The sequence below is a fragment of the Electrona antarctica genome (assembly GCF_951216825.1).
Source record: "Electrona antarctica genome assembly, chromosome: 19".
Classification (NCBI taxonomy): Eukaryota; Metazoa; Chordata; class Actinopteri; order Myctophiformes; family Myctophidae; genus Electrona; species Electrona antarctica.
Window position 1 is genome coordinate 10,030,579 of NC_136800.1, and position 17,744 is coordinate 10,048,322.

General features: G+C 44.8%; 1 protein-coding gene across 3 annotated transcripts in view; it reads left to right on the plus strand.

Annotated features, from left to right (window-relative positions):
• rock1 (Rho-associated, coiled-coil containing protein kinase 1) overlaps positions 1–17,744 on the plus strand; it is a 52,523-nt gene that overhangs the window by 15,670 nt on the left and 19,109 nt on the right. For all 3 annotated transcript variants that reach the window (XR_013788395.1, XM_079488808.1, XM_079488807.1), the window contains exons 9-21: positions 192–351; positions 1,411–1,480; positions 2,170–2,258; positions 3,962–4,010; positions 6,038–6,173; positions 7,143–7,234; positions 8,462–8,581; positions 9,580–9,706; positions 12,534–12,640; positions 13,681–13,831; positions 15,363–15,523; positions 16,169–16,353; positions 17,668–17,737. Coding sequence is in view for 2 of the 3 variants with exons in the window: in XM_079488808.1 (XP_079344934.1) it covers positions 192–351; positions 1,411–1,480; positions 2,170–2,258; positions 3,962–4,010; positions 6,038–6,173; positions 7,143–7,234; positions 8,462–8,581; positions 9,580–9,706; positions 12,534–12,640; positions 13,681–13,831; positions 15,363–15,523; positions 16,169–16,353; positions 17,668–17,737 (1,517 nt within the window). In the remaining variant the exon portion in view is untranslated. The remainder of the gene's footprint in view (positions 1–191; positions 352–1,410; positions 1,481–2,169; positions 2,259–3,961; positions 4,011–6,037; positions 6,174–7,142; positions 7,235–8,461; positions 8,582–9,579; positions 9,707–12,533; positions 12,641–13,680; positions 13,832–15,362; positions 15,524–16,168; positions 16,354–17,667; positions 17,738–17,744) is intronic.

Sequence of the window (17,744 nt, forward strand, 5' to 3'; positions counted from 1 at the left end):
TCCCAATGGTTGCCACCATTGGTGTGTGAATGTGGGAAGTGAGGACGCTGGCGTCGACTGTTCGCCGCTTCACCTCCCAATGAATGAATGAATGGACCATTGTAAAGTGCTTTGAGTAGGCACGTAGTGCATAGAAACTCCTTCCATTATTATTATTATTAAATTCTCTGAATGCTGTGTTCCTTGTTCAGCGGCGGCCCCGGTGGTGCCTGAACTAAGCAGCGACATTGACACCAGTAACTTTGACGACATCGAGGAGGATCGGGGAGACGAGGAGACCTTCCCCATACCAAAGGCCTTCGTGGGCAACCAGCTGCCCTTTGTCGGCTTCACGTACTACAGCAACAACCAGTGAGTGAACCACTGTTGTTTTCCTCCACTAAAAACTTGAGACGAAAAATGTTCGCCGACTACCTTTTTCCACTGACGAAAACTAAATGGAAACTACATGAAAACTAAAGCTAACTAAGACTAAATATACCGACGATTTCGTCAACAAATAAAAACTAGACTAAACTGTTAGGAAGGGACTATAGTGGACAAGAGATACGGTAAGTCATTTTACTTGGTTGCATGCTGAAAATAGCAGATCTACAAGCTCACGACGCGTCGCGCTAAACTAACACTAACACATTCCAGGTGACTAAAATGTGACTAAAACTAAGTGAAAACTAAAATAGAATTTTGCTGCCAAAAACAACACTGCGAGTCGGCTTCACTTACTACAGCAATTACCAGTAAGTCAATCAGTAAATGGATTTGTTGTTGCAAACAACATGTGTTCTCGGTAGTAGGGGTGGGCGATTATGAAATTATGACCGATCTCATTATTATTTTGTCATCAATATCTGTGAAAATAAGGATTATTTGGGACCGATCCGACACCGATATGGCATTTCTAGGGCCGATTTCAATATGCCACCGATTTATATTGTGCACCAATACTCAGACACTTAACCCATTAAAGACCTGGAACGCATCTGTGTCACTTCAGCGTTTAAACACATGAACCATTATTTGATACTTTAGCTGTTGGAAAAATAGCAGATATACAAGTTCATACGAGCTTGTAGAGCTCGTATGAACACGGCAAATGTTTTTAACTCAAATATTTGCTTCGGGGGGGGGGGGGGGGGGGGGGGGGGGGTGTCCCTGGAACATTCAGATGCGGGACTGTGGCGGCCAATTGTTTGGGGTTCTGGACAATTTCAGAACCACTGCTATAGAAACGGGTTTTTCAGGAAACCGTCATGATTCAGAAGACATTTGTACAATCTGGTCTCAAGGGGTTGTTAAACGGCCTCTGCGTATCGGTGCCAACAGTCTTTTAACTTCACAGCTCATGCTCATCTGCTGATGTGTTTCTGTACACAACACCATCCCTCTGATAAAACTCTGTTCTACCTCCAGGATCCCCCGTCTCTCCAACACCAAGACCAGTGACAAACGCAGCAGCTCCACCAAGGAGGACAAGAGTCACGTGAGTTAGTGGGAAGTGGGAACTAATAACATTTACTGTTTACAGGCCGGAGTTATTTCAAACAATAGTGAGTATGACATTATGAAATATAATATCATAATATTTTGATTGGATTTGTTGTTTACAAAGCCTAAAAAGGAAAGTGATCCTGGTCTCTAAAATGCCTCCCCCTGGCCAGCCTGGGGCGCCTGATGGAGGGGAATGGAACTGGTTGGAATAACGTGTTCCTTCCACGCGCTACAGTACGTCCAACCAGGGAAAGTCCCCCCTGTTAGGTGTAAAGGAGCAACTCGGACACTCATGCATGAAGGAAGCATGAGTTCAAGTCCGTTGCTCTCCCCAGGTTGGCGGAGGGTGTGTAGAGCCCAGGATCACATTAGATAATTGACACAGGGGTGAAAAATGGGTTACAAAATCGTGGGATAAAAAAAAGAATTGTGCAATCGTTAATCGCAATTTTTTTGTATGTCAAGTAGAATGTCATGACCGTGACAACCCTACATAAATCAAGGTCAAAATGACAGACATAGAATAATAATGATATAACTTTATTTATATACCGTAGCACCTTTCAAAATTGCAATTACAAAGTGCTTTACACCTTCAAAACAGGAAGAGAGTTCTGTGCGGACAGACGCTGCGCATCCAGGTTGCATACAATCTTTTCTCTGTTGTTTTCTTGCGTTCAGTTGGAGAACCTACAGAAACGGATCTTCCAGTTGGAAGAGCAGCTCCACGGTGAGATGCAACTGAAGGATGAAATGGAACAGAAGTGCAGGTATGGCTTGGCTCGTTTATTCAGCTAATAATGGGCTCTATGCACACAGAATAAGTCTTCCTACTTCGGCCGCTTCCCTACTTCTTTCACAGGTGTTAACGATGACAATAATTATTAAGGCTCTGTTCCATTTAGTGTACAGTGGTTTTCAAACTTTTACATTTCAAGGGCCCCCATAACTCTGAGAGCGTACACTCTCAGAGTTACAGACCCCGTACGGGGCCATTTTGGAACCCACTCAAGGACACTTTGAGACCCACTGGTGTAGTTTCCTGGTGAGCTAACACACACAAGCAGTACCCAGGACTCTGTTTGACAAGAATGGAACAGAGCCTTCATTAATATCATCGCTAATACCTGTGAGGGAAGTTCTTTCCAAAATGGCGTGCATGCATAGAGCCCAGAGCCTTGATCTTCGGATGGAAACATCGAACTGAAAACTTTTTTTTTCTTTCCAAAATCGCTTTAATTTCTTCTCTTGGCCACAGAGTTTTACAATTTAAAAACTGTACAGTTTGGGAGAGTGAATATACAAAGGCAATGACAAGTATAACGTGGGGAGAATTGAGAGAAGACAAAATCAATGAAGTGTGCTAGAATGAGACATACTGTAATATAACAAGACGCGCGAACGCGGGAAGCGAACGCAGCTCGTAAATTGCAAAAACAACAATTAGAATAAATTACGTAATTTTGTAAGGTTTTTTTTTAAGTTCTCTTTTTTTGTGTTTAAGTTTTTTTCTTAAGTTAAGTTTTTTTTAAGTTTTTCTCTCCTTTTAAAGTTTTCCCTTTTTTTTTTTTTTTAAGTTAAGTGTTTTTTAAAGTTTTTCTTTCCTTTTAAAGTTTTTCCTTTTTAAGTTTTTTTTTTAAGTTAAGTGTTTTTTAAGTTTTTCTTTCCTTTTAAAGTTTTTTTTTAAGTTAAGTTTTTCTTTCCTTTTAAAGTTTTTCCTTTTTAAGTTTTTTTTTTAAGTTAAGTTTTTTTTTAAGTGAAGTTTTTTAAGTTTTTCTTTCCTTTTAAAGTTTTTCGTTTTTAAGTTTTTTTTTTAAGTTAAGTTTTTTTTAAGTTAAGTTTTGTGTGTGTGTGCGTTTTTCCTTTTAAGTTTTTTTTTAAGTTAAGTTTTTTTTAAGTTAAGCTTTTTTTTAAGTTAAGTTTTTTGTGTGTGCGTGCGTGCGTGCGTGTGTGTGTGTGCGTGCATGTGTGTGTGTGTGTGTGTTTTTGTGTGTGATACAGCTGCGCCCTCTGGTGGTGGGCGGGTGGTGTTACAGCGTGACACACACACAGACACACACACACACAGACGTGATCTGCTGGGTCTCATAGTAAATGCTCACTGCGTTCGCAATCATTCACTTCATCTACAAAATTGGTCCGTAACATACATATTCGACCCAGTTTGTCCAGAATTTAATAAACACAGCCTTCTGAATATGGGAAGAATTATTCATCTTTTCCATATCATAGATGTCATTAACTATATCTACTCCTGAATAGATAGTGGGGACATTGGGAAGCAACCAACAGCTTTTTCTTCTTTTCTTTTTTAGAAGCAGCATAAAACAAATAAATATCGCCTTGCCTACAAATTGTCCTAAGAATAAGGTGGAAAATCATAAGGACAGATCGATAAGAAGTATGTCTTGAAAAGAAATGAACAGAAAAGAAATGAACAGAAGATGAACATTCTTTTTTTTCTCTTTTTCAGGACATCGAACACCAAGATTGACAAGATCATGAAAGAACTGGATGAAGAGGTGAATGATCCATTTAACCTCACTGGGATTAGAAAGGGAAATGTGCATTGACAGAACCTTGCCGCTAACAGCACACATAGTGGGACTGGTGTGCAGGTGGTTAGTACAGTCACACATAGTGGGACTGGTGTGCAGGTGGTTAGTACAGTCACACATAGTGGGACTGGTGTGCAGGTGGTTAGTACAGTCACACATAGTGGGACTGGTGTGCAGGTGGTTAGTACAGTCACACATAGTGGGACTGGTGTGCAGGTGGTTAGTACAGTCACACATAGTGGGACTGGTGTGCAGGTGGTTAGTACAGTCACACATAGTGGGACTGGTGTGCAGGTGGTTAGTACAGTCACACATAGTGGGACTGGTGTGCAGGTGGTTAGTACAGTCACACATAGTGGGCCTGGTGTGCAGGTGGTTAGTACAGTCACACATAGTGGGCCTGGTGTGAAGGTGGTTAGTACAGTCACACATAGTGGGACTGGTGTGCAGGTGGTTAGTACAGTCACACATAGTGGGACTGGTGTGCAGGTGGTTAGTACAGTCACACATAGTGGGACTGGTGTGCAGGTGGTTAGTACAGTCACACATAGTGGGACTGGTGTGCAGGTGGTTAGTACAGTCACACATAGTGGGACTGGTGTGCAGGTGGTTAGTACAGTCACACATAGTGGGACTGGTGTGCAGGTGGTTAGTACAGTCACACATAGTGGGACTGGTGTGCAGGTGGTTAGTACAGTCACACATAGTGGGACTGGTGTGCAGGTGGTTAGTACAGTCACACATAGTGGGACTGGTGTGCAGGTGGTTAGTACAGTCACACATAGTGGGACTGGTGTGCAGGTGGTTAGTACAGTCACACATAGTGGGACTGGTGTGCAGGTGGTTAGTACAGTCACACATAGTGGGATTGGTGTGCAGGTGGTTAGTACAGTCACACATAGTGGGACTGGTGTGCAGGTGGTTAGTACAGTCACACATAGTGGGACTGGTGTGCAGGTGGTTAGTACAGTCACACATAGTGGGACTGGTGTGCAGGTGGTTAGTACAGTCACACATAGTGGGACTGGTGTGCAGGTGGTTAGTACAGTCACACATAGTGGGACTGGTGTGCAGGTGGTTAGTACAGTCACACATAGTGGGACTGGTGTGCAGGTGGTTAGTACAGTCACACATAGTGGGACTGGTGTGCAGGTGGTTAGTACAGTCACACATAGTGGGACTGGTGTGCAGGTGGTTAGTACAGTCACACAATCCTGATGTTACAGTCGAGCCGCTTAAATCATTTGTTCATAAAGCGTCGCAGTCCCGCCTCCTTCGAGGGCACCGGAAGGGATTTTCCCATTCATTCTTCCCATAGACGTTTCAGAAAGTATTGGTTATGATCGATATCCATGGTTATGATCGATCGAGTAGTAATACATTAGCATTGGGTTGCTAGGGGATGGCCATTTTGATTGGCGAGCGCATCCACACCCACTATTTCTGTTGCTTTCCATCGCCTTTATCGATGGTCCGTAGCCAATGTAAGTGCGCTATGTCGCGATAATGCTTTGTGATCTCCGGGGATAGAAGGATATCTGCTCCGTCACAACACGCATCGTTAAGGAACATAAGTAACATGAATTAATAGGGTGGCTGTGGCTCAGGAGGTAGAGCAGGTCGTCCAATGATCCCTGGGTCGGCGGTTCGAATCCCGGCTCCTCCTGTCCACATGTCGAAGTGTCCTTGGGCAAGACACTGAACCCTACATTGCCTCCAATGAGTTGGTCGGAGTTAGCTTGCCACCATTGGTGTGTGAATGTGGGAAGTGAGGACGCTGGCGTCGACTGTTTGCCGCTTCACCTCCCAATATATGAATGAATGAACCATTGTAAAGCGCTTTGAGCACTTGGAAAAGCGCTATAAAAATGCAATTCATTATTCATTATAACATCCGTTTATGGCTGGTACAGGTGAATGAATGAATGAATGAACGCGGGCGTAATGTGTTCAGTTAACATATTGTTTGGTTGTTTCATCCCTGCTTACAGGCCAACATGAGGAAGAGTGTGGAGGCCAGCGTGTCTCTGCTGGAGAAAGACAAGATGATGCTGCAGCACAGATCCACCGAGTACCAAAGAAAAGCCGACCAGGAGGCAGAGAAGAGACGCAACTTGGAGAATGAGGGTAAAGAAGGTTCCACCGACGTGTGTTATTCAAACAGCACATGGTGCTGTGAACACTAGTGAAGTTATGCCTGATGATGATGTTGTGTGACATGTGCTTTAATGGTTTAGTCTTGTGTTAAAAGCCTTGTTGTGCCGTATCAACCACTAAAAACCATTCCTCTCTCTCGCTGTCATTTGATCTGGCCCCAAGCACATGTCCCCAAATGGATTACTTGGGGCATGACAAGGTGGCCTGGCATGCCCTTTTCATCTTGCTCACTGCCAGCGACGCGTCTGGGGCCACACGGCAAAACCACCTCATTGTCTTAACCCATTTAGACCTGAGCTTCATTCTACAAACACCTTCTAAATCCTGACCGTTTTCTGAAAACCCCCATGTTTCTGTGTCAGTGGTTCTCAAACGGTTTCATGTCAAGGACCCCCAAAAATATATGTAATTGGCCACCGACCCCCCCATCTGAAAATATGTTGTTCCAGGGACCCCCCCAGAAGCAAAGATTTGAGTTAAAAACGTTCACTCTGAAAGAATATTCAAAGATTTGTGTCACATTTTCACGATTTTTTAAAAATAGCAGACCTACAAGTTCATAGCGCGGCACTCGGTGCCGCGCTATGAGCTTGTAGATCTGCTATTTTTCAACAGCTAAAGTATAACATAATGCAGTTTAAAACACCAAAAGGGGTTCCCGCCCAGAGTGGGTTAAACGCCGCCGACTGCACTAAGAGGATTCACAAGTTCATGTTCATTCTCAAGTCATTAAGTTGTTTTTAATCTAGGGTTACATATTTGAGAGAGAGAGAGAGAGAGAGAGAGAGAGAGAGATGTTTGCTCGCAGTGCAGTAAACATTCAGTGCCAGCGTAATACTTGACAGATTTTATTTTGTCTAAAGGAGGCTGCGAGTAACAAAGAGGCACTTAAATCACGAGGCTAACGTGTACAGTGTGTCCCCTTTGAATATTTTCCAGTGTCAACTTTGAAGGAGCAGCTTGAAGACTTGCGGAAGATCAGCCAGAACTCCCAGGCCTCCAATGACAAGATTGCTCAGCTTCAAAATCAGGTATGATAACAAAACTATATTCTTTACCTCGGGAGTCTGCATGGGTTCATACCATTGGAACAAATTAAAACAAACATGCCATTCCCCATGGATTTATGCAGGGGGGTCACGACCCCTGGGTGGGGGGGGGTCGCCAAATTATTTTGGGGGGGGTCCCCAAATTATTATTATTATTTTATTTTTGAGTGGTGCAAACCACTCCAACAACTGGCTTTGTACCCGTGTACCCGTGTTTGTTCGTACCAAAAAAACGAGCATGGTTGCTATGGTTAGTATGTGACGTCACTGACATCACAGATACTTAAGTACTTATGACACAGATGCTTTCCTGGTTTTTTGTAACTGAATGGCTGGAAAATAGAGATGAAGAGTTTACATAGTACACACAGTACATGCATACACTTTCCTTAATGATTATATCTGGTTTCAGTATTCATTTATGATATATTTTCTCTATTATTATTATTAAGGTTATTTTTGCAGTGAGTTTGTATTGGGGGTGGGGAGAGGGAGCAGGGGTCACGAGACATGGCCAAAGCATTTCCGGGGGTCCCCAGCCAAAAACGTTGAGAAGCCCTGGATTAATGGATGTGTTTCGGCTGAAAGCTATTCATCAGCACGCTGATAATGGCTTTTCTCTGAAACGCATTCGTCCTCAATAAATGTATTGATCCGTCAATGCTGGCATTCTGTTTGTTTTGATACTCCACCATATTGCAACAATTTGAGATATGATAACCATTTATTATGTGAAAATGTCCCACTTTTCAAAATCGGTATTGATGTTGCATAATGTGGAACATTTTTTAAATGGGAGGACTCAAAATGATTGCAACAAATGGAAAAACATCATCGTCAATCATTCCAGTGATGATTTTTCTTTTTTTCATAATATGCAAAGAAAAAGAAAAACTGAGAAGCGAACAAAAAAAACATTATCTAATGCTTCCAAGACCCAGAAAACACAAAAGGTATTAGACAGTAATATATAACATGTCATGGCATCCCGATGGCTCAACCTGTTGGATGTACTAACCAATACACGGTGACACCCTGAGTTTGAATGTGGCTCAGTCAGCCTAAATCTCTACTCCAGTTCTTCCTTATTGATGACATGTAACATTCCCTCCTGCCTTTTTCTCTGTGTGTGTGTGTGTGTGTGTGTGTGTGTGTGTGTGTGTGTGTGTGTCTGTGTGTGTGTGTCTGTGTCTGTGTCTGATGGTACAGCTGGAGGAAGCCAACGACCTGCTCCGGGCCGAGTCGGACACGGCGGCGCGGCTGAGGAAGAGCCACACGGAGAAGGACAAGGCCATGAGCCAGCTGGAGAGCCTGAACCGCGAGATGCAGGCATGTGATTAAAGTTCTCAAAGTTGTCACGACTGGTTTCACTCATTTGGATTCCATATAAGAAGTCGACATGTCTTCTATATAGAAGTGTGTCCTGGGGTCACGGTGGCACAGTCTCACAGCTAGAAGGTCCTGGGTTCGATTCCCGCTGGGGGCGCTGTGGGCACTGGGGGCGTGTTCCCTCCTCCACGTCATCAGTGCCCATACCCGAGGCGGGGTTGGCGAAAAGGGCCTTTCTGTGTGGAGTTTGCATGTTCGCCCCGTGTCCCCTAGGGTAGGTAGGTACCCTCACAAAAACATGCCTGATGGAGGGGAAAGGCGCCTGATGGAGGGGAAAGGAACTGGTCGGAATAACGTGTTCCTTCCACGCGCTACGTCCGGCCGGGGAAACTCTCCCCTGTCAGGTGAAAAGCAGCAGCTTGGACTCCTCATGCATAGAAGGAAGCATGAGGTCAGTCCGCTGCCCCCCCAGGTTGGCAGAGGAAGTGTAGCGCCCAGGATTACATTAGATAATTGACACTGGGTGAAAAAAATGGGTTAAAAAATTAAGCTTGTAGGTAGGCTATTTTCAGTTAAGTGTGTAGGAACCAGACAGTGGCCGTGTGGTTAGAGTGTCCGCCCTGAAACTGGGAGGTTGGGGGTTTGATTCCCGGGCCGGGTCATACCAAAGACCCGGCCCGGGAATACCAATGCGACCCAATGCCTCCCTGCTTGGCACTCTGCATCAATGGGTTGGATTGGGGGTCAAATCAACGAATGATTCCTGAGCGCGGCGCCCGCTGCGGCTCACCGCTCCCAAGAGATGGGTCAAAGCCGTGGAACAAATTTCACTGCGGTAACGTGTGTGTGTGACTAATCGTACGACTTTGACTTAGGACACACGGCGCTAGTGTGTGGTGGCTCCTTTCACGCTGTTTCACAAATGACATATTAGGACTTGGCCAAAGCAACCATTTTTCAGTCGTGAGAGTTTATTTTTCCTTTTTCTCCATGTGCAGGAGAAGATCCGCGCCGTGGAGGTGGAGAAGGCCCAGCTGGACAAAGAGCTGCTGCTACTGCAGAGCACACTGGACTCTGAGAGGAGGAACTACAGCCAGGATTCTGAGGAGATCCGAGAGCTGCAAGGTATTATACACATAGAGTATATAAAAGGATAGAGACTGAACTGGCGCGAAGCTCCGCCCCCCCAGCTATTCATGTCAGTGGAAGTTGCTCAGTGGCGTTTTGAAGCACCCGGAATCCACGGGTCCGCCTGTAGTCCCTCCTCCTACCACTAGGGCCCAGTGCTTCAACGTTGAATAGCCTCACTGGCCCCTTGATTATACAGTATATAATATATATACCAGATTACCAAAGCATGATGGAGAGCAGGCGCATATCTACCATATAGGCAGGCCAGGCCAGAGAGCAGGCGCATATCTACCATATAGGCAGGCCAGGCCAGAGAGCAGGCGCATATCTACCATATAGGCAGGCCAGGCCAGAGAGCAGGCGCATATCTACCATATAGGCAGGCCAGGCCAGAGAGCAGGCGCATATCTACCATATAGGCAGGCCAGGCCAGAGAGCAGGCGCATATCTACCATATAGGCAGGCCAGGCCAGAGAGCAGGCGCATATCTACCATATAGGCAGGCCAGGCCAGAGAGCAGGCGCATATCTACCATATAGGCAGGCCAGGCCAGAGAGCAGGCGCATATCTATTATCTACCATTATAGGCAGGCCAGGCCAATTCCATTTGAAAAACACGAAAAGAGAGAGGACAAACACCAAACCTGAGAACTAGTGGGCAGCGGATTGGTGCGACCCTCAATCACCCCATTGGAATGCAAATGGGTGCCTTTCAGTCTTTGTGTCGTCATGGTTGTGGGGGGTCTGTGCTGGGTGGACCATCACCTGTATAGCCTCCTCGTCTGATAAGATACAATCTCTTTGAAAACCTCCCCCCCCCCCCCCGACCCACCTCAGTGTTTCTGATTGGGGTCGGGGGGGAGTGGGGGGGTGACGACGACACATCTCGCCTGCCCAAAATTCAATGTAATTCCTGGAATCGCCACTGATGGAGAGTAGAATACTTCCATGCACACAAATATTGTAGCAAGACTGGCTTCACTGACGACTGTGGCTTGGCTAAAAAAAAATCACGGTTTGCATTTGGCTGCATTTTTTTTGTTTGGTTAAAAAGGACAGCTGCAGGATGGCACACTTAACCAGATCCAGAAAACGGGCTAGATTTCAAATGTAGAAAGAAAATGAGCTCAGTTGTGGTTTCCGGATCTTCAATTAGAAAACTACTAATCTGCCTCTTTTGAGCCCAGTGCAAGACAGCTGTGGAAATTTCCACCCCACGGTAATATCAACCGTCGGCGTACATCACTTTAACCCACTGATCATCTGAAACATGCTCAGGCACTGACAACGCCCAGAGCAGTTAAATCGGCCTCTGATTAATCTGTCAGCCAACACTCTTTTTTTTTTTTTTTTTTTTTTTTTTTTAATATATATAGGGTACAAGTCTTTGAAAAACCTCATAGGATGTACTGAAGTGGTAGGCGGGCGATGCTCTCTGAAATGTGGACAGATCGGTAGTGTTAATGAAATGGAAGCAGTATGCTGCGTAAAGTATGACAACTTTGCACGGTGTGATGACACGGAGCATGCGATGACAATGGAGGTGATGACGGGAGGAAAGGCTGCCATACTACACAAATATTCTACTTGAACCCATTTAGGACCGAGACCGGATTCTACAAAATGTCTTCTAAATCATGACCTTTTTCTGAAAATCCTACGTTTCTACAGTGGTTTTGGTCAGTGGTTTTTAAACCATTTCATGTCAAGGACCCCAGAAATGTTATGTATTTGGGCACCGACCCCCATCTGAAAATATTTTGTTCCAGGGACCCCCCAGAAGCAGTTAAAAACATTGAGTTAAAAATGTATTGCTCTGAATATATTCAAAGATTTGCGCCACATTTTCAAAGCTAAAGTATAACAAAATGCTTAAAACACCAAAAGGGGTTCCTGTACTGAAAGGGTTAAAGGTGCAGTAAGTGTTTTTTTTAAATGCCTCTATAATCTGAGTCTGAGTAATAATTGCTATCGAGGTCTTTTGTAAACCTAAAACGCATTTCTAAGTTGAGATACCAAGTGATGACATGAAATGTGCGGACAAAAGTGAACCTGGAACACTATAAATGTCAGCTGATAAATGGGTACTCTCCTGCTTGGATGGAATTGGCAACGCACCTGAAAATAATATTTAATCTTTATAAATGAGCTTGAGATATGGGGAGACCACTGTCATTAGACTTAACAACTTGAGCCAAAATGATTTTTTTAAATGGCTGTATAAACAAAATGGATAAACGCACGACTGGTACCAATGTCAGAGTACTGGGATACGGATCGATGCAATGTGAAAGCATTGAATAGTAGAATGAAGTGTACTGGGATACGGATCGATGCAATGTGAAAGCATTGAATAGTAGAATGAAGTGTACTGGGATACGGATCGATGCAATGTGAAAGCATTGAATACAGTTGTAATGAAGTGTACTAGGATACAGATCGATGCAATGTGAAAGAATTGAATACAGTTGTAATGAAGTGTACTGGGATACGGATCGATGCAATGTGAAAGAATTGAATACAGTTGAATGAAGTGTACTCGGATAGGGATCGATGCGATGTGAAAGTGTGAATCTGCCTTAAATGTGGTTCAGTTCTCTAAAACGGTTTCAGGGGAAGGTTTGTGAACCTCTCGGAGGTTAAAGCACTTTCTGGCGACACTCGTGCAAATATATGAATAGTATTTTGATCATATTGTCTCATTCTTCATCTGTAAGGTCCCTGGAAGACACCGATGTATCGGCCATTGTTGTGCGCCGAAATGTGCGTCTGTACCGTTGAATCCTGGTAAATAGTTTGCCTTTTTGTCTTCCATTCTCAGCAAGGATGGCAGGAATACAAGAAGATGACAAGAACTTGAAGGTCAGCATTTCCAAAGTGGAGGGAGAGCGCAAACAGGCCCAGGAGAGGAGCAACAACCTGGAGAAGGTATGGAAGCACATTTTACTTCCTGGGTCCAGGTCAAAGGGCAAGGACGGGTGGGCGGGCACAGTTAAAAAATAATGAAGTAATATCAGACAGGCGCTGTTGTACTGTACTCTTTAATAACATGGCTCTGATTCAGTCGGAGGCATAGGCTGAAGATGATCACAGCTTGTGTTGATATCCGGTACAATAGCATGACCTCGAGTTGCTTTTAAACCGCTTTTTACTACAGTTCTAAATGTAAGAGACACAGGACACACCGAAGAGACGGCTCGCAATGCTTTTCCAATGAGAGTCACGTGGTACTTTGAAGACACAACCTTGTTGCATGGGGGTGGAGGAGGGCAGAAGACGGCACAGGACACAATTGTCTCTTGTGTTTATCTTATATGTGAATGAGGCCCAAGTAATCGGCAGACAGCGATTTATAGTCTTGTTGTTTATTTGGCTCTGCCAACAAATCATATAGCAGCAACATCATATAGCACAGTGATTCACAAACGTTTTAGCTCAAGATTAAAAAAAAATCACACCTGTGTGAACTGAGTGGTGCAAGGTCTTATATAGCCTGATCAGCTGTGGTCTGACGTAATGTCAGTGACCATGGTAACCATGCTCACCTACACAAACATACAGACAAAGCTGGTTGTTGGAGTGGTTTGCACCACTCAAAAATAAATGAGACGTTTGCCCAGGACCCAAACTAGTGAAAATGGCAGATCTACAAGCTCACAATGCGTTGCTTCGCGCTGCGTTGTGAGCTTGTAGATTGGCTATTTTCACTACTTTGTTTTCTAATTTATGGAATTTCTTTAACTCTAATTTGAAAAAAATGGGGGGGAAAATTGGGGGAATCTTTGTTGAAAATGTTTTGAAATAATAATAAAAACAAAATGCAGGAAACAAAAGAACCTATGGGTCCCGACGACCCACTGTTTGGGCAACAGTGATATAGCGGCCATGTTTCTTTTCTCAGCTGACTAAAAACGTGTGCGGCTTTGTGACATCTCTCTCTGTCCCTCCTCCTCCTCCTCCTGTCACAGGAGAAGAACAACCTGGAGATAGACCTGAACTACAAGCTGAAAACGCTGCAGCAGCGCCTGGAGCAGGAGCAGACGGAGCACATGGTGACGCGAGCCCAGCTCACCGACAAATACGAATCCATAGAGGAGGCCAAGTCTGCTGCCATGCATGGTATGCAAGCACCTCTCTCTCTCTCTCTCTCTCTCGCTCGCTCTGTCTCTCGCTCTCTCACGCTGTCATGCAGTCCTTCCATGTTCCCTCTCTCTGTCCCCCACCCCCTTTTACTTTATTTGTTTTTGTACACCTCACTCCCCCCCCCCCCCCTCTCTCCCTCTCTTTACTCCCCACCCATCTTCGTCTCGCTCTCTCTCTCCTCCCACCTGCACCTTTGGGCGGTGGAGCCACTTGAACAGACTCGTACCCTGGGGGCCTTTTGGGTAGCAGGAATTCAGGGAGTGTGTGCACTGCACTGCACTGCACTGCAGTCCACGTGGCATGTCAAGACTGTGCCTTCGCCACAGTATATGAACCAGACGAGCTCTCATTACTGAATCCCAGTTCGATTTGTGTGCATGTTGTTCAGCGTGATTTCAGCCTCTTGCGTAAGATGTAGCTTGGTTTAATATATAGTGTTCACCGTGTCACACTTCTAGTTTTAGACCAGTGGTTCTCAAAGTGGATCCTCTGGGTTCCCTGAGGGGGTCCAAATGGACCCCCTCAGGGTCCATTTGGACACTTTGTACACTTTCAGAGTTATGGAGGTCCTTGAAATAAAGACAAATTGAGAACCACTGCCTTAGGGCCGATTCATACTCCTATTTTACCGCTGTTTCGGCGCTGTAGTGCCGAAATGATTTCGGCTCGTCAGAAATTTTCAGTAGCACCGAAGAGCCGACTTTAGGACGGTACCCCCCCCCCCCCCCCCCCCCCCCCCCCCCGAACCTAAAATGACGTCACATTGTGGGCTCTACAGCGCCGAACCGACTTTTATTCGGCTCTAAAATAGGAGTATGAATCGCGCCTAAGACGTCTCACTTCAGCTTCTCACCCTTGTGCGATGTTGTTTCATGCTTTCTTGTTTAGAACCTAGCTCGAGTTAACATGTAAAAAAAATAAAAATAAATAAGCTTTCTTTGATGGCATCTTAGGATAGATAAGAGTAGACCTATTTGACAGTGCAGAAACATACTTGCCTTCCTTGATGTATTAATGAGCATCAACGACCATCACCTGGGCACAGACACACACAGCTCCCCTCTGCAGTGCTCTTACTGCTCTACTACAGAAAGTGACTTCATGGAGTCTGTCTCATTTCTCTCCAAAAGCACTTGAATATGATGGAATTGGATTAAAGCTCACATTTCATATCACACACACCATAATTCACTAGCCCCCCTAAAAAAATACAAAATAAAAAATCGATTGTGCTGAACGGTCCAGGCACCTAGGCCGGTAATCCAGCCTGACGGCGTGTCGCGGGTTCGAGTCCCGAGCCCATCGGACTTTGCCGCATGTCTCCCCCCCCCCATCACTCTCCCCCTTTCCTGTCTAGTTACGGTACCCTATCAATAAAGGCAAAAACGGCAACAAAAAAAAAAATCGATTCATGTTCATATCGATTCCAATCGATTTACGATATATGGTTACACTCTATCTCTAACGTACTGCCCCTGTGTCCCCTCCCTCCCTCCCACCTACCCAGCGGTTCAGCACAAGGTGTCGGAGGAGAGCGGGGCGCGGATGCGGGCGGAGGGCCGCGTGGTGGAGGTGGAGAAGCAGTGCTCCATGCTGGAGTTTGACCTCAAGCAGTCGGTGCAGAAGATGGAGCAGCTGATGAAGCAGAAGGAGAGGCTGGAGGATGAGGTGACGTGGCAACCCTTTTCAGCAGTGTTGTTTTTGGCAGCAAAATGTTGGTTTTAGTCATAGTCTCTTCAATAGTTTTAATTTTAGTTTCAGTCACATTTTAGTCACCTGGAATGTTTTAGTGTTAGTCTAGTTTTAGTCGACTAAATCTGCAGTTGATTTAGCTAAAATGTATTTTGGTGGGCGTTGATGCCTTCGTGATGATCTACAAGCTCGCATGCAACCAAGTGTAAAATGACTATCTCTTGTCCACTAGTCCCTTCCTAACATTTTAGTCTAGTTTTTAGCCTGGCCTTCCCTTATTTTAGACAGATGTCATAGGCCAAGACATTCTTTAAACATTTCAAAATGTTTGGTTGCACTCTGAAAATAGCAGATCTGCTATTTTCAGAGTGCAACCAAGCATAAAATTACTTGTCTTTTAGTTCTACTGGACCTCTTCTCCACTAGTCCCTCCCTAACATTTTAGTCTAGTTCTTATTTGTCGACGGAATTCTCAGTATATTTAGACTTAGTTTTAGTCATCATAGCTCCGTTTCTATTGTTATCGTTTTCTTTTAGTTTTCATCAGTGGAAAATAGGTGGTCGACGAACATTTTTAGTGGTGTAAATCATCAACACTCCGTTCCAACCCTCTGTGTCCAGGTGAAAGCTCTGCGGATGCAGCTGGAGCAGGAGTCCAGCAAGCGCCTCCAGTCCCAGAACGAGCTGCGGAGCCGCTCCCAGGACACCGAGCGCCTCCGGGGCTCCGAGAAGCAGCTCAAACAGGAGATCAACTCGGCGCTCGAGAGCAAGCGCGCACTGGAGTTCCAGCTGGCCCAGCTGACCAAGTGAGAATCCAACCATCCCTCCACCGGGCCAGCTCCCATTAGGGGCTGTTGACAAAATCAACCACTTTCTTCTTATATATACACACACATTTGGTAAAAAAAATAAAAATTATATATATATATATATATATATATATATATAATTTTTATTTTTTTTACCAAATACCTCTGTCTTCAGAAATGTCCAAAAATAGTAATAAATAGGTTCTCAATGTAATGGGTCCCAGGACCCAGGGGTGGTCTTTTAGATGGGTCCCAGGGACATTTTATTGAGTAACAGTATTCTATTGCATCCCAGGACCCCCGGAGGGTGACATGATTGCGTCCATTCTCAATTTAGTGAGTCTCAAGCCCTAACCACAGCATGCAACGCCTTGCAACATGCAACTACTTGCAACCATTATTCCCAATGGCAGTTGGTTGGTTGGTTGCATTGGTGTGGTTTGTTTTGTTGCAAGGAGTTGCAGCTGGTGTGGTTTGGGCCACAGGATGCAGGCTGTTTGCATCACTGCATCTACAAGCCCACAACGAGAAGTAGATGTGCTATTTTCGCTACTTCTGAAATGTTTGACAATTTCTGAGAATATAAAACAATGCATGAAGTGAATAAAACCAGTAAAAGGCGACACTTACGTCATGTACTCATGTCACAATATTCATATCACAATACACAAAACCCAATACACAAAACCCAGCGTCCAGACGGAATTGCCTGTTTTGTCAACTGCTGCGCCCGGGCGCTAAGGCTCTTTGGAAGTCGAGGCGTAAATGGCCCTACAATTGCCTGTTATTCTCCAATAAGAGCTATTATTCCAGCTTAGAGGGTGACTGTGGCAAAGCCGCTCGCCGGCAATGTTTACACCACAGGATTAGGATTTACGCAGAGTCCCAACTCCCTCCACCCCTTTGCTAATCCCCTGGCTGTGTCTGCTGGGAGTGGTTGCAGTTGTATAGTTCCATGTTAAGCACAGGTCCCGCGTCAGCTGTTTGCCTTGTGTTTACTAGAACATTTTTAGCACCGTCTTTTGAATTTACCGCTGTTGTTGAATGAGTTAAAGCAGTGGTTCTTAAAGTGGGTTCACAATGTGTGACGTTGTGAGCTTGTAGCTCTGCTATTTAATCCTTCAAAGTTGGCCATACCACCCATTACCAACATTTTATTTTAAAACTCTTTACCTGTCACCTGGTACAAGATATGTCCGCAGCATATACATTTCGGGGTCCTTGACATGAAAACCACAAGTATAGAATAAATGAAAGATTCTGTTGCAATAATGTGTGTGGGGGATACCTGACGGTCTGTGTGTTCACCAGGCAATACAGAGGCAACGAGGGACAGATGAGGGAACTTCAGGACCAACTTGAGGCCGAACAGTATTTCTCTGTAAGTA